This window comes from Anguilla rostrata, chromosome 3 (assembly GCF_018555375.3).
Source record: "Anguilla rostrata isolate EN2019 chromosome 3, ASM1855537v3, whole genome shotgun sequence".
Classification (NCBI taxonomy): domain Eukaryota; kingdom Metazoa; phylum Chordata; class Actinopteri; order Anguilliformes; family Anguillidae; genus Anguilla; species Anguilla rostrata.
Window position 1 is genome coordinate 42,091,642 of NC_057935.1, and position 16,945 is coordinate 42,108,586.

Genomic DNA, 16,945 nt, shown 5'->3' on the forward strand with positions numbered 1-16,945 from the left:
TCACTCTTCAGTGGCCTAGTCTATTTTTATAAACAAATAAATTTGTAATAGATAGTGTTTTTTTAATATCTGATATTTAGTGTTTTAAATTTTTCCCCTCCACTGAAAAAGAACAACAGTTTTAAAAGACAGTTGCCATATTTTACGTAAGACCTAATTGTGAAATTATTCACATTAACACCACACCCATTTTGGCTGTAGATAAGCTCTCTTGTCTTGGGATCCTTTTCCTGTTCTGTGGTGGGGAAATTCCTTTTTAAAGGAACAGAAAAAAACCAGTCTTTTCAAAGACGGCGAATGTACTTAACACGAGCAGAACTGTGTCCGCCATGCAGGTGCAGCGTTCAGACAGCCGAAAGATGTGTGCAGTTACTAGTAAGCTATAGGGAGCATCCTGCCCAAGTTCTGGCTGTCACAAAGCTTCCTCACACCAGGTCTGCTATTGCGCTCCTCATACAGTTAAAACATGCCCTTCATTTAAGAAATATATAGCATTATACTGGCACCATATTGCATTTATTTTTATTTTTTTCTTTCTCGCGTAACAGTATTGTCATTTTATTGTAACTCTGTCATGATAATTGAACTTCCTGTGTACAGCTACAAGTTTAAAATTTGTTTTTAATTTTTGCTTCTCGTTCCCAAATTGGTTCCACTGTTGTGACAGTATTCAGTCTTTGCTGCTCTGTGATCGATTGGTTGGGCTTACCATAATTTCTTGAGACCTCCAAGACAAGACAACGCAACTTGGAGGCATTTTGTACAATGACCACCCTGGGTTTGAGAAACACAAAAAATCCAGATGAAATGTGTCATATATATAAATATATATATATTGTATCTGAATAAACTTGTGTATTTTCTCCACTTTTACAGTGCACACAAGCAATCAAAAAAGGAACAAATTCAAACAAATAAATCCCATTCCGTTTGCACTTGGTTACTGAAGCATTTTGTCAAAAATGAATGTAAAAAAAAAAAACGATATATCAAAACAATCCATAGCTTTAACAAATCTGTAACACTCTCTTTATAGAAAATGACATGTATAAAATACCTATTAAAAGGCTCAATGGCAATGGTAGACTTAGCGTGTTTGCTTTTCTTCGGGTGGTTAAGCGCGAGGTTGTATCCCCAAACCGGAAACGCACTCATCCTGGACTCCCAGTTGGCAGTGTGTGTCTGCTCTGAAGTTAGGATTACTCAAAAGGACAAATGGAGGAGATTGGTAGCTATAGATGTATACTGTACAGTGAGCTCCATATTGCTTGGGACAAAGACATTTTGTCTTGATTTGGCTCTATACTCCACAGTTTTCGATTTGTAATCAAACAGTTTACATGTGGTTAAAGTGCAGTTGCTCCGCTTTTATTTGAAGGGATTATACATTTTTATACATTTTGATTTCACTTTATAGACATTACTGTACTTTTTATACATAGTCTTCCCATGTCTTTTTCTGCTCATACTGTATTAATCCCCAGTAGGTAAATTAGTTTTTCCTCAAACATTAATTTGGAGAGACTGTAACAGCAAAACAAAATCAGTATAATAACAGTGCACAGAAAACCCCAGTAAACACACCGGCATAAAGAAATTACAGTGCTGCAGCATTCACGAGCATAATAACTGTGCTGAGCATTAGATTTGATCACCAGGCCCCTGTAGCTGGTGGGAAAGGGAAGGTTATCTTAAATCATTAGCCATGTGCATAGCACCCCATATAAATGACTGCCTAAACCTCTCTGTGGAGGAGCAACCACTAAGGGTGTTGATCTCTATCATTAGTATTGGGTGCAGAGAAATTTGGTGTTGTCACTGGTAAAAGTTGCAAGCAAGCAGTTTTGCAACTGAGCTGTATGTGGCATGTAGCTAGCAGGCCAGTACATATTTTATGGGTGCCACAGACTGGCTCATCCAGTTAAAGCTTGTTCCAGTGTTTGTGTGTTTGTGGATGGGACCCGTGGTTTATCGCCCAATACTGACCACACCAGTGGCCCGTATGGCCAGCAGCCCTGGAGGGAGAGACATAAAGGCATTGCCAAAGCGCAGGGAGGGGTTCGTTTGACAGGTCTCGTCTCAGACCAGTGACTCCTCTGATTGATCAGAGACCTGCAGTCTGCCAGCGGAGTAGGAAATGCTCTCCTCTGATGCATTAACTTCACAGCTGAGCTGTTAAACTGCATACTGGGGGAAAAGTGGTGGCTGGCAGAGCTGGCTTTGGTGGAGTGCTGCCCGCTGGTCTCCAGAATGTTCCAGGGTTGGTTCCCAGCTCTGCTGTTGCACACCTGTGAGAGGTGCATATCCCACAATTTTTATGTGTGTATCCTGCCGTGCGGATTGGATAATCTGCACAGCGTTAGCTGCCGTTGACTCAATTTTGGAAGGTAAGAGTTTGCTACTGACACATTCATATGTCAGCTCCTACATGGGTGTGATTTTATTTTTGTTCAAATGAAATTTCACAGCTTTGTTCTAGGACACATCTGCAAACAAAATGCCCTCCCAATGAAACATTGACTCCTATGAATCATCTCCACAATGATTTTTACACAGATACCTACTTTTCCCTCATAAATGTTCATTGGGCTTGTGCTTGTGGTTGGTCATGTGAACTGCATTCACCAATCAGAGCCAATGGCATCAGGTGTTTACTGGAAGAACAATTAAAGGCCAGTAATGACCTTTAATTAAAATGGCACAATGGTATTGTTGGTATAGCAGTACTACAAAGGCTGAATTACACCCAAATCAGCATTAGCAGAGGGCTGTGTAGCCCTGGGTAATGGGGAATTGTGTTCCTTCACCTGCAGCAGTTCAGAGCAGATTCAATGACCTCTGTCTCAGCTAGATGGACTGGTGATTAGAGTGATGCATCAGGCCAACTTGCATACAGTGACACCTGTTCACATCAGGGCTCTAACAGGACCAGGCCAATGAATACTGGACTGAAGCCAAATAGTGTGACCAGAACTATAAACCACACCCCCCTTCCTGGTCCTGCTGGTTATAGTGCAGACATAATACATCATCTGCAATATGGGATATGCACCTCTCACAGGAGTACAACAGCAGAGCCGGGGGGCGACATAGCTCAGGAGGTAAGAGCGGTTGTCTGGCAGTTGGAGGGTTGCCGGTTCGATCCCCTGCCCTGGGCGTGTCGAAGTGTCCCTGAGCAAGACCCATAATTGCTCCCAACAAGCTGATTGGTACCTTGCATGGCAGCCTTTCACTGTTGGTGTGTGTGGGTGAATGAGAGGCATCCGTTGCAAAGTGCTTTGGATAAAAGCGCGGTATAAATACAGTCCATTTATCATTTACCATGTAGTGGTCAATGAGTTTGAAATTGAAGAGATAGTACTCTTACCTTGAATCTCTTCATTGTCCTCAACCCATTTTTATGTGTTTTGTAGAATAAAAATGAATTTATCTGAATAATTAATTAGCAAGTAACCACCTTCTTTGTCTCACATTGTCTCCTTTTCACATTATAAAATGCAAATAAGGAACTTGATTCAGACATATTTATTTAAATATTACAAAGACTAAATTTACCTTAAAGAGGAGAATCTCTTGTTAATTATATACAGAACCAGCTTTGCATCATTCAATAAAGGCTAGCAGATGAAGTTCAGACTGCAGTACACATACACATTTAAAATATAGTCAACACATTAATCAATATTTGGACAGAAGACCTGAACTTGAAAAGAGAAAAAAAGTGTACAATTATTCACAACTGTTCAAATAATTTTCTGATTTAAGAACATGCTGCCCAAGTTTAGGATATAAAGAATAATCTGTATCAACCATTTATTGCACACAATTTTAGAGCATCAAAATGGTTGATGCTGATTATTCAGTGAATGGATCTGATTAATAATCAAGGAAATAAAAGGGTTGAGGGTAATGGCTGGTTTTGAGCGAATAATCTTGCACAGGGTATTCTATGATTGATAGCTGAATGAATTGTAGTCCTGGTGAGATTTTTATGTTTTGTTTGAGTTATCAGGCATCCCCTGTTGGGAGGAAGGGCAGCCGAGCCTAGGATTAGCTCTGTGAAGTCAGGGTCGTAGGAGTACGACCACACTCCTGTACAGTGTGGTGACCAGCTGAAGATTTTGTGACTCCAGCCGCAATAGGCAATGTATGACATTGTCAGGGCCCTTGTTTTTGTATTTTTTAAAAATGATTATGTCATGCTATTGATACAGTTCTACCTTATTTCAACAACAACAATAACCTGTTGTCCATTTCTCAGAGTTTGTGTGAGTGAGAGGGAGAGAGGGGGAGAGGGAGTAAGAGATAAGAGCTGACCCAGGGTGTGTGTGAGAGAGAGAGAGGGTTAGAGGGAGAGAGGAAGGAAGAGAGAAGAACTGACCTAGGGTGTGTGTGTGAGAGAGAGAAGTGGGGGGGGAGAGGAAGAGGGAAGAGGAGAGAAGAGCTAACCCAAGCTGTTGTCCTGTTCTCAGGGTGTTCTGACCTGCACCTGCTGGACATGCTGACCCCCATGGAGCGGAAGAGGCAGGGCTACACCCATGAGCTCATCGTCACTGAAGAGAACTACGTCAACGACCTGCAGCTGGTTACTGAGGTACAATTTGCAACTGTGAAGTCTTCCCAGAAAGAATGTGTCCAAACTCTGGCTAAGAAAGCCAAGATTTGCACACCCTCAGCAACAATTAAACAATGCTGATTAAATGTGTGTGCAGCACTGAGCAAATGCTTAAAAAAAGTTTCTGTTGTGTCAAGGTTTTCCAGAAGCCACTGCTGGAGTCAGAGCTGCTGACGGAGAAGGAGGTGGCCATGATCTTCGTCAACTGGAAGGAGCTAATCATGTGCAACATCAAGCTGCTTAAGTACGCCCCCTACTGGCCCTCCCCTCACAACACCACCAATCCTTTAGTTCTTCTGTGGAATCCATTTGCTCAGCTGATTAGAACAGAGAAATGCCTTGGTGTGAAAGTTAAATTATGTAGATGAATTAGTATAGTTAAATGAGTTTGAGTGCACGGCTGCTTCTAAAAACAGAAGTGCTATCAGATTTGCTTCTTGGTGCGCATAAAGGGGGAGAGGAGGGGAATTTCATAATTGGGTTCACTATGTTGTTTCAATGAATCTGGATGATGATGAATTTGTACAGCGAGTCAAGAATGAAAACCACACCCCTGTGTTCTACACTGCCTTTCCCAGCCCCCCCCTCAACTGATCCCCTCCCGCCTCAGCACAACCTTCCTCATCAATTCACCCTCCCCCTCATCTCACCTCCACCCACCACTTATGTCTTCTCCCTCTCTCTGTCTGTCTTCTCTCTACCTGCCCCTCTCTTCATTTTCTCCCTTCTTTTCTCTTGCCCCTCTCCTTTTCTCCCTTTCCCCCTTCCTATATGTCCCTACCATCTAGCCCATTCAAGGTTGCAGAACAAAGAGATCTGACTGGTGTGATGTTTTAAGATTGATTAGTGGTATGGTGGAGCTGTTCCATTTGCTGCCCTGTAGGCTAGTGCCATGGTTTTAAACTTATTGTGAGCTGTAACAAGGAACCAGCAGACCTGGGTCAAATATGTATTTACTTTTTTAAATACTTTTCTACGCTTTACTGATCTTGTCTGTTGTATTGGAACCAATGAAATACTCTCAAAAACTGCTAAGCCCGCCTTCTGGTCATATTGGTAGGCTCAATTACACCAGGCAAGATCAAAAGAGCAAAGAAAAGTATTTGAATCCAAAACAGATACGTATTTGACCCAGGTCTGGTAGCCAGTGAAGTAAGATGAGGAGGGGTGACATATGCATGCTTGGGAAGATTGAAGACGAGTAGTGCAGCTGCATTCTGTATTACTGTAGCTGCAGTGGTGTTACAAACAGGGAAACCTCACCTGTGAGTCAGGAATTGCAGTAGTCCAGGAATCTGAGTACCAGGACCTGCACTAGGAGCTGTATAGTGTAGGTAGTGAGGAAGGTGAGGATTCTTTGGATGTTCTATAGACAGAATAATTACCTGCCTGACTCAATGCCAAGAGATAATCACCTAGGGATATCCAAGGCTTCTCTCCTTCTGTCTCTCATTCTCTCCCTTTGCCCTCCATCCGTCTCTCTTTGGCCTCTCATCTGCTCTCTCTTGCTATCTCAGGGCACTGCGTGTGAGGAAGAAGATGTCGGGTGAGCGGATGCCGGTGAAGATGATTGGTGACATCCTGACTGCGCAGCTGCCGCACATGCAGCCGTATATCCGCTTCTGCAGCTGCCAGCTCAACGGCGCCACCCTCATTCAGCACAAGACAGACGAGCTACCTGACTTCAAGGACTTTGTCAAGGTAACGGCCTGGGGGAGAGGCCTGGCATGTCAGTTTGTGCAATGAGCTAAACCTGGGTCCCATGCCCTTTGAAAATCTTTTTATTTTGTTGTAGTTTTTTTGGCGACACATTGAAAAGCTTTGAATTGTCTTTTTACATAATTTATGCCCTATGAAAATGAGAGTTGAAAGAGCTGATCCTGGAACATCAAAGCCTTTTTAAATTGCTTAATTCATGGCCTGCAACATTCATGATACCTGTGTACATATATGAGTGTGGGTATATGTGTGTGTGTGCGTGTGTGTGTGTGATCGTGCATGTGTGTGTACACGTGTCTGCATTTCTGTTTGTGTGCGCACGTGTGTATGTGTACATGTGTGTGCATACTTAACGTGTGTGTGTATGCGTGTGTGTGTATAGGGAGTATGGTGTGGATTATGTATATTGTATGTGTGTGTGTGTGTGTGTGTGTGCATAAGGACTGTGTGTGTAGATTGTGCATATTGTATGTGTGTGTATTAAGTGCTGTGTTACTCTCTTTCTCTGTTTCAGAGGCTGGCGATGGACCCGCGCTGTAAGGGCATGCCTCTCTCCAGCTTCCTGCTCAAACCCATGCAGAGAGTCACCCGATACCCACTCATCATAAAGAACGTACGCACCACACACACACACACACACACTCACACCACACATACAATCAAATGTTGATATTGATAGTGTGTTTCTGTGCAAAGGGAAAAGGGATAAACACAGACAAAACAAGGCACTTCAAAGCTTACAGTTTGTAAATACTATGGGTTCCTCTGGAGGTCATTTGAATTAGAAGCGATGAAAGGGGCATCAAGTATGAATGAGGATGTAAAAAAAAAAATCTTGAATATTCCCAAATATCAGTGAATGAGTGAGTGCGTGTGTGAGTGTGTGTGTCTAAGCAGAAAGCAAAAGGATAAAAAACACAAACACAGACAAAACCGGCCACTGCAAAGCTTACAGTTTGTAAATACTGTAGGGTCAATCAGAGGCTGTATGATTTGGAAGCTATTAAAGGGTCACCAAGTCTGAATATGTTTGTAATATGTGGAAAGAGAGAATTTTGGTTATGAATGAAATTAGATCGTTGTATTTTCCCCAAATATGCAGAGAGAGCGAAATAGTGTGTATGTATATGTGTCTGTGTGTGTGTGTTCATTTGCAGGCACGTTTGTATGTCTGTGTGAGTGTGTAGGAATTGTATTTGGTTGTTATTCTAAGAATCGCAATTGAAATCTCAAACACTCAACAGGTTGTGTGTATATGCGCACACATGCGCATGTGTGCGTGTCCACGCACATTAGGGTTGTCACAGTAAGGAAAAATGCTTACACGCAATAATTCGTACACACACACACACACACACATAAGACGGGACAAAAATTGGTGGGGAAATCCTTAGAGGGAACATCGTGGCTGAGGGAACATAGGTACGCTCCCTTGCAGGAGCTCTGGTCTCGTGCAGCTGGTTTCATTCAAATGCTAGCTGCTAACAATAAAGTAAAATGAAAGCTAATGCAAGTGGCCAGTATCGAAGTTGGCTAACTTTTTGGGACTCACAGCCTTAGAATTTCTAAATTCTTGGCTATGGCCCTGTCCACATATGCACACTCCCAATACACACCACACACAAACACACACTATACACTCACATATACATCATAAAGAATATCTTTATACCCACACATGTCAAGAACTCTTGAGGTACGAGTGTTATATCTGGGTCTAATTAGCATTTATCAGTTAATACAGTACGTTACATAAGAATACATAAACTATTGTGTACAGATAGCACTGTAGATCATCACATAATATGGCAGATTATATGTTACTTGCATTTCATAGGCAAAACACTGTTAAGATTCTGTTAAAATGTAAGTTGAACCCACTGTAGCCTCTCATTTTTAAAAAATAGTTTTCAACACATTTAAGGACAATTTGTCTCTAAATATATGTGTAAACCAAATGTGTGTTCCCTGTTGGCACATCTCAGATCCTGGAGAACACTCCAGAAAGCCACCCGGACCACAGCCACCTGAAGCAGGCCCTGGAGAAGGCAGAGGAGTTGTGCTCACAGGTCAATGAGGGTGTGAGGGAGAAGGAGAACTCAGACCGGCTAGAGTGGATCCAGGCCCATGTACAGTGTGAAGGGCTGTCTGAGGTACAGTATACTTGTAACACACTATGCATGCACACACGCACACGCACACGCATACATGCACACAGACACGCACAAGCCCTTACAGTGAAAACTGGAATATATTAACAGAAACATCTAGTGTCCACTAGATGGCGGTGTTGTCAGTTGTGTGTTAATAAATTGTTATTTGGTCCGGGTTCTGCAACCCTGGTTCTGAAGGGCCACAAGCCCCGCTGTTTCTGTTTTCATCCTAAAATCAGCACCCAGTTCAGACTGAAGCACCCAGGTGAAGTGAGTCAACTATCAACTGTTCTAACTGATTAATTAAGTGCAGAGTAACAATAAAACCCAGCAGAGCCTGTGGCTCTCTAGGACTTGAGTTGCAGACCTTTGAATTAGGTAGATTGGATATTGAAACTATCCTCTCCTTGCTCTCTCATCACTCGCCCTCTGTCCCTCGCACCATCTCTCTCTCTCTCTCTCTCTCTCTCTCTCCCTCTCTCTGTTTCTCCCTCCCAAAGCAACTGGTGTTCAACTCTGTGACCAACTGCCTGGGCCCACGCAAATTCCTGCACAGCGGCAAGCTATACAAGGCCAAGAGCAACAAGGAGCTGTACGGCTTGCTGTTCAATGACTTCCTGCTGCTGACGCAGATCATCAAGCCCTTGGGCTATTCTGGCTCTGAGAAGGTCTTCAGCCCCAAGTCCCACCTGCAATACCGCATGTACAAGACTGTGAGTGACATGCCTGCGAGGGGGTGTGGTCAGGCCCAGGAGGGGTGGGTCCAAGGAGAAATGAGAGGCTAGAGGGTGGATTACAGCAGAGGAGGGAGAGGCCAGAGGGGTGGAGTCAGGTTTGAGAGAGCGAATGGAAACCCAGCCCATTGTCACCGTGCCTACGTGTGCCCACCCTCTCCCTCGTAGCCCATCTTCCTGAATGAGGTGCTGGTGAAGCTGCCCACTGACCCATCGGGAGATGAACCCATTTTCCACATCTCCCACATCGACCGTGTCTACACCCTGCGGGCTGAGAGCATCAATGAAAGGTACTGTACACACCTCCGAATTACTCTACACATAGTACACACCTATTATTTAATGCTACACATCATCTACATATATGACATTACATTACACAGACTAAACCTCTATCATGTGCTATATAATCAACACCCACTATCATATAATACAAGCAGCCTTTACCCACTATCATACTCTACATCAGTGGTTCCCAACCTTGGTCCTGGGGACCCCCTGTGTAAGCTGGTTTTTGTTTCAGCTAGAGTTGCAGTCCCAGAATTCATACACTACACATAGTCCACTTCCACTATTTTTCAGTACACACAGTCTACCCCCACTATCTTACACTATGAAGAGTATATGCCCACTTTTTTACAGCACAGTCTGCAAACAATAGCTAACCCTACACACAGTCTACACCCACTATCTAACACTGCACACAGTCTACACCCAGTGTCTAACACTGCACACAGTCTACACCCAGTGTCTAACACTAAACACAGTCTACACTCACTGTATAACCCTACACACAGTCTACACCTATAGACTGCATTTTATAAGCTTGGTCTCACATTATAACAGGGCCTGCACACTGAAGACTAAGGGTACCAGTGATTAGCAATCTGATTGACAGTGTAATTCACACAGATAGAAGCCAGTATAATGAGGTGGTTGTGGTAATCTACTATGCTCTCATTATGTAATGTGCCTGTGCTGCAGGACGGCTTGGGTGCAGAAGATCAAAGCTGCTTCAGAACTCTACATAGAGACAGAGAAGAGGAAGAGGGAGAAGGCCTATCTGGGTTGGAGTCACTGTCTATTTTGTCAGGACGTGTACATACACACGCACACACTCATGCACACAGATACGCACACACACACACTCATGTTCAATTCAAGGTGAAAAAAATGCTTTTACTCTTGTTAACATTCCTTAATATGTGGAGTTTATGAGATCACTGCATGCGGATGCTTGTTTGCTGTTGTTGAGGTACAGTGTGTGTCTGTTTGCCTGTATCTGTGTGTACCAGGGCAGGGTTTTACCACAAGTACACTGTGCTGTATTGTGATGCAAGTGTGTGCCACCAGCCTAGGGTTGCATCCGCATGAGTCATTGTGTGCCACTGGCTCAGGAGTGTGTCACTGATGGCTGTGCTGTTGTGCCGTTGCTGCAGTGAGGTCTCAGAGAGCCACAGGCATCGGAAGGCTGATGGTGAACATCGTGGAGGGCATTGAACTGAAGCCTTGCCGCTCCCACGGTAAGAGTTCTGTTTTGCCACACAACCACGATGAGCGCTCAATGACTGATGCAATTCTGAAATGTGTCCTCAGTGTCCCTTAATTGCTACAAGCTTTTTCAGTTTAGTATAACAGGACACTGCTTGTCTGAAGGATACAGTGGACCATGCCGTTACATCACAGAACAGAGGCTGATTGTAAATGTTACATGCAGCCAGAATATGTGTTGCTCATTGCTTTTGCCTATAGCATGGTGGGAAATCTACACAGTGCAAATCTTTCATGTACTGAATGTCTGACAAGTGATGTCATAATAATTAAAATAATAATAATAGATTGCACTTATATAGTGCTTTCTATCTTATGATCTCAAAGGTCTTAATAGTGAAGGGGGGGAACTCATCCCAAGGACCAGTATGTAGCATCCACATTTTTTTGTAATGTGTGGTTACCAGGAAAGAGCAACCCATACTGCGAGGTGACCATGGGGTCCCAGTGCCACATCACCAAAACCCTGCAGGACACACTCAACCCCAAATGGAATTCTAACTGCCAGTTTTTCATCAAAGACCTGGAGCAGGATGTCCTGTGTGTGACCGTGTTTGAAAGAGACCAGTTCTCTCCTGATGGTCAGTGTACAGACACACACACACAAGCAGTACATTTGCCTACACATGCACTACATGCCATTTTTAAGAGAGCTCATATTGTACGAATACATAAATTCAGTCACACAAGTAGACACCATATGGATGTGTCACAAATAATCAATATGGATTTTGTATTTAGACTGTCATGGTACTTGTAAGCAAGGTGAATTTCTCCCCATCTCTGTCTCCTGTCAGACTTCCTGGGCAGAACAGAGATCCGGCTGGCTGACATTAAGAAGGACCAGGGTTCAAAAGGTCCGATCACCAAACGGCTACTTCTGCATGAGGTTCCGACTGGGGAGATTGTGGTGCGCCTGGACCTGCAGCTCTTTGACGAGCCTTGACCCCAGTGTCTACTAGTCTGGTCTCACCACTCCTGTTGGAGTTCTCAGATGCCCCTCCTTCACACCTCAGTATTCCAAGACCATGTCCTGACCAAATGGTCCCCACTGGTACCACGTGCGTGCGTATTTCTGAATGTGTGTGTGGTTGTATGTGTATGTAGTCGTATGCGTGTTTGTGCCTGCATAAGCTGTTAGTAATGCTGTTCTTAATGAGTGGTAAAGTGCGCTTTCTTTGTTTTTTAATTATTATTATTATTATTATTATTATTATTATTATTGTTATTGTTATTGTTATTGTTATTGATCTTGTTTACATTGCAATGACAGAAAGATCAGGGCCATGTTTCACATATGTGGCTAACTGAGTTAACCCGATTGGTTTTCTGACATTTTGGGATAAACCCAGAATTTTGGGTTTACAGTTTAGCCCAAATACAGTGTCTTAAGCCTGCAAAAACTTATGTTTAAGTTTATGTTAGCTGGATAACATGAACATAGCCTAGAAATCCACCTGAAGACATCACACACACCAACAGCAAAAATGAAGGCACCGTTGGTGGAGGCAGGAAGGAGAAAGAATGACCTGTCACTGTGAATGATGGGGGATCGAATTAGCCTAGGGGAAATTCCAAAAGGGTTTTAGAAGAGGTGTAATAAACCCCTCAGATACACCAAACAGCATTGAGGTCACCAACTACAAGAAACCATAACTTATCACATTATGGTCACCGACTGTAAGAAATCCCAAACAGCAGAGGTATCTGAGTGGTGAAGGCACACGTGTAATCTTACCTGGTGCTACTGGAACGGGATTAATGTAATGTCTTTAACCATTTCTCTGTGCTAACAGTTATGCACAGAAGGAGGAGACTGCTGTCCACCAGTAGTGTAGCTCTATACAGATCGCTGCCTATCTTGGTAGATGCGGACATCCCTCTGACTTGCGTAGCCTGCATAAATACAATTATGTATCCTGCTATGACACTAGTGTATAAGCAAGTGATTACAAGGTGCAGATATCCTGAGTTCTATGTGTATGTTAGGACCGTGAAACTGCCAGGTTTGCAGCGATAAGAGTCAAAGAGGAATGTCGGGTAAAAGTGAATGCAATTAATTGTACGGTATGTTAATAATGGCCATATACAATGTGAGATTGCTATATGCATACAATGCGTTGGAGACCGTGTTGATGACTCTCCCCAAACCATTCCATGTTTACCCTTATATACCCAAAAGATAAAAGTGAAACACCTCACGTAAAGATACAATCATGACAAAACAGTACTGATCAATGAGCCTGCTTGCACTATCTCTGTAAGAATATCACACTGGGTTAACCTTTGTATCTGGCCGGGCGTAGACCTATAGGTATCAAAATCTTTAGCCAGTTCCCTCACCACCAAAGCCCCCATGACATCGGCTTTCCAACAATGCAAAACATGATTACACTGTATTATGGAGAACCTAAGTTTTACATAATGCTGATCTAGCAGCATGTTTTGCAACTGAGCACTGTCTCTTTATCACATGTGCTGACTCCCGGTCAGCACAAAGAACAGTCTGTTTTCCTTTGAATGTCTGATAAGTCTCAGAACTGCCCTACAGAGGTAATAAAAGATAAAGTGCACCTAGCACTAATACAGGTGCTGCTGCATCCAGGCACTGGTTTCAGAGCAGCTGCCTCCGGGGATGCCTTCCGCCAATGGCGCGTTGGCATTGTGGCGACATTGTGCCTGTGTTGGGTTTTCTTTGGGTACTCCAGTTTCCTCCCGCAAGCCATAAACGTGTAGGTTGGAATACCTGGCGTGGCATTCACTGGGCGATGCTGCAAAAGAGCATGCATACTCAGTCAACCTACCCTGTATGAATAGAGGTTAACAAATAAATTGTGCTGCAACACAAGCTCCTCAGCAGGGGTGCACGCTGGGGGAGCTAACCCCCCCCCCCCCCCACTTCCGCACCTCAGCCTTTTTCATGTTGGCTATATTATGATAGTTTTGGGAGGTTAAACACTTACTTGTACATTACCTAGTCGAGAATGTAGAATTACAATAAAAAGACTGTCTGTTTGCAATTAGTTTTCATATTTGACTTTGACCGACCGCCAGTTCCCTTCTGTAGCCGTTGTCACATGCTCATGGGAAGTCATTAAAAATAATGCAATTCAATGTTTCACTATGATGGCATTATCAGTAGGCACAACAGTCCAAATATTAGGAGTTATCACCACTTCAAAATTTAACAGAATTAGCCATTGAATGAAAGTCTTCTTATGCATTTCATTTATCTGCAGTTCAATGCCAAGCTCCCTCTCTCATTTTGGCCACTCTGTCAATGTTTGATTTGCTTTTTAGGATTGCTTTCTCTTCTTCATAACCCTCAATGATGAGTTCTTGCTCTTTAGAGGTGTCCTCTCCAGTGTTGCCATAATTTAGTGATTTGCAACCCCAAACAAAATAAAAACAACATCGTTTACAATATGAGTTCGAGAAATATTGCTTTTGGTCAGTTACAATGTGATCTTGCCAACTTTAGCCTCACATTGTTGTGTGTCTATTTATGCCAAGCGATTCATCTCCCTTTTATAGCAGAGCAGGGGCACGCAGTTATCCGATATTATTCAATGCTAGATTGACCAAACAAATTGTAAGTTAGCCCAAATTTAAGTCACTAGATAAGTTTGATTTCATTCACTTTGATGTATAGTTTTTATGCTCCCTCCTTGGCCAGGTCTCTCTGGTAAAATAGATTTAATCTTTTACCTGGTTAAATAAAGGTTTTATAAAAAAATTAATGTATTATAAATTATCCTGGATTGTTTAAGCGACATACGTGAAACAGGGCCCAGGTGCCTATGGAAGATCCAAATGGCTGGATGGATTCGCAGGTCCTGTGTCAAGAGCATTTATTTCAGTGTTGAGCAAAAGCAGAGGGAACAGTGCATTTAGGCGTTGTACCTGCCATTAAACACCTGCACTCGTAGCATAGGCTAGCTGAATATATCTGTACCTATTCAGAGCGTAACACACAGATACAATAGGCTAATGTACAGCGTAAAGGCTTTTAGCATCTAACATCCTGATGATGCAAGAAAAAATAGCTCCATAGATCCATATCTTAAATCGATTCATTTTTTAAGTTCTTAGCAAATGAGCCCAGGTCATGAGCAGCATTCTTTTTCTCCCTCTTACAGTAATAATTTGTCAAGAATGTAAATATTTACAGCATTTTAATGTGTAACTGCATTTTAAGTCTACTGAAACCTTTGTCTATTTATTTTCTTTAAGAAGTCCTGGGGTGTCACACGGACTGCAGGAGTCTCTCAGAAGTCTGAGAAACACACAAGTACATTTACCGTTATCCATTGTAACATTTACAGTAACACCAAGGTACAGCTACATACAGTAGTGCATTTAGGCTACTGTAATATTTACTCAGTAACCTAATTTACACAAATTTATGCATTGGTATACAAAACCAATCCCCAGGGAATATTCAAGTCAGTTTGCTGACACATGAATATAGAACATAGATACGTACACAGTGCAGTCCCTACTGTGACAATCACACAACTTTAGCTGTTTTGGCTCTGTACTCCAACACATTGTATTTGAAATGAAACAATGAATATGAGGTTAAAGTATAGTCTATCAGCTTCAATGTGATGATATTTACATCCATAGCAGGTGATTTGAGCAGGAATTATAGCCTTTTTTAAACATACACGTTTCTTTCAAAAAATAGCAAACTGAAGCAGGGTAGGCCCTACATGAGTTAACAGGTGAGTTAGACCTGGTGGATTTATGCTTACAGGCACTCTGTGCTCTTGACAAAGCAAAAAAATGTCCAGACGTGGGACGTAGAGGTACACATGGAAAGTAATCAGTGTCAAAATAGCAGATACAGTGTTTATTGTGTATGGTATAAAGGTGTGATTAAAAAATGACCAATATTAATTTGTATCTTTGGCTGATTTAGAGATATAAATTAAGTACACATTATGGAAGTGTAAGTGACTTAGGCCTAGACTATAGGTCTACAGTTTGGAAGTGTTTGGGAGTTGCATAACGGTAGGCTACATAACGGTATGTTGGTGACTTGTCTTTTGCCTCTCTTCATAAAGTAACTGAAAGTTTTATTTCCTGATAAGTAACGTACGTACTAGTTGCAGTCAGCCATCATATGGCGAAAGTCTGCTCTAAGAGGGGATTTGTCACAGAACAGCGTGAAGGTGCAATGTGTGGTGGATTTAGTATTTATTTTAGTTTTACTCTCTGGAATAAAATGTTTCATATTGCAAAAATACATAGTCTTTAAATATACTATATTAGACAACTGGTTTGTATTAGGAGGTTTACATCCTTTTTTATAGTATTTTGTTGTTGACACTTTTAAGTTTGCTTCATTTGAAATAATTCCTGATTGTTTTATTTATAAAGATTACAATGTTCAATGTTTTAGTTTAGGGTGAAGGAGTGGAGTGCAGAGGTGATAGCTTGGGAACAGTTATTTTTGTCATCTCTTGTCTTTAGATCATTGTTTGCTGTAATTTGCACAGTAAAAGTAGATACTAATGTTCATAAGTAAATGGAGTATATACAGTGAGCTCCGTAATGTTTGGGACAAAGACATATCTTGATTTTTTTTCTTGATTTTGCTCTGTACTTCACTATTTTATATTTATAATCAAACAATGCAGATCGTCAGCTTTTATTAAAGCGTATTTTCATACAGTTTGGTTTCACAGTGGATAAATTACAGCACTTTTTATACATAGTCCCCTTCATTTCAGAGTACCATAACATCTGGGACAAATGGCCTCACAGGTGTTTATGATTAGTCATGTGTGTTCTATTGATTCATTAGTGCAGGTATAAGAGAACTTTCGGTAATCTGAAAGACTTCCAGCAGTTATTGCATTGCAAATGATATGTGAGAAATTATGAAACATGACTGCTTTAATTTACATAACATTAAAATGTCACAAATATTAGGTAGCCATGAAATGGGGGGCTATGTATAAAAAGGCTGTAATTTCTACATGTTGAAACTAAACTTTACGACAAAATAAAAGCTGAGAAAAGCACTTTATCCACATTTGAATGACTTGATTTCAGTTAATTTATGCATATTTGTTAAATAATAAACCAAGGTACAAGCATTTTTTTCTATTTCTACCTACAGTAACACAAAAGGTTTAAAAATAGTTTTACTTAAAATAATCTTC

General features: G+C 41.9%; 1 protein-coding gene across 6 annotated transcripts in view; it reads left to right on the forward strand.

Moving 5' to 3' along the window:
- itsn1 (intersectin 1 (SH3 domain protein)) overlaps nt 1-15,653 on the forward strand; it is a 65,724-nt gene extending 50,071 nt beyond the window's left edge. For all 6 annotated transcript variants that reach the window (XM_064327670.1, XM_064327673.1, XM_064327674.1 and 3 more), the window contains 11 exons: nt 4,473-4,594; nt 4,753-4,859; nt 6,133-6,316; nt 6,849-6,947; nt 8,320-8,487; nt 8,988-9,200; nt 9,390-9,511; nt 10,206-10,288; nt 10,661-10,744; nt 11,180-11,353; nt 11,570-15,653. In XM_064327670.1, coding sequence (XP_064183740.1) covers nt 4,473-4,594; nt 4,753-4,859; nt 6,133-6,316; nt 6,849-6,947; nt 8,320-8,487; nt 8,988-9,200; nt 9,390-9,511; nt 10,206-10,288; nt 10,661-10,744; nt 11,180-11,353; nt 11,570-11,718 — 1,505 coding nt within the window. In that variant the 3' untranslated portion in view covers nt 11,719-15,653. The remainder of the gene's footprint in view (nt 1-4,472; nt 4,595-4,752; nt 4,860-6,132; nt 6,317-6,848; nt 6,948-8,319; nt 8,488-8,987; nt 9,201-9,389; nt 9,512-10,205; nt 10,289-10,660; nt 10,745-11,179; nt 11,354-11,569) is intronic.
- Nucleotides 15,654-16,945: the final 1,292 nt, after the last annotated feature.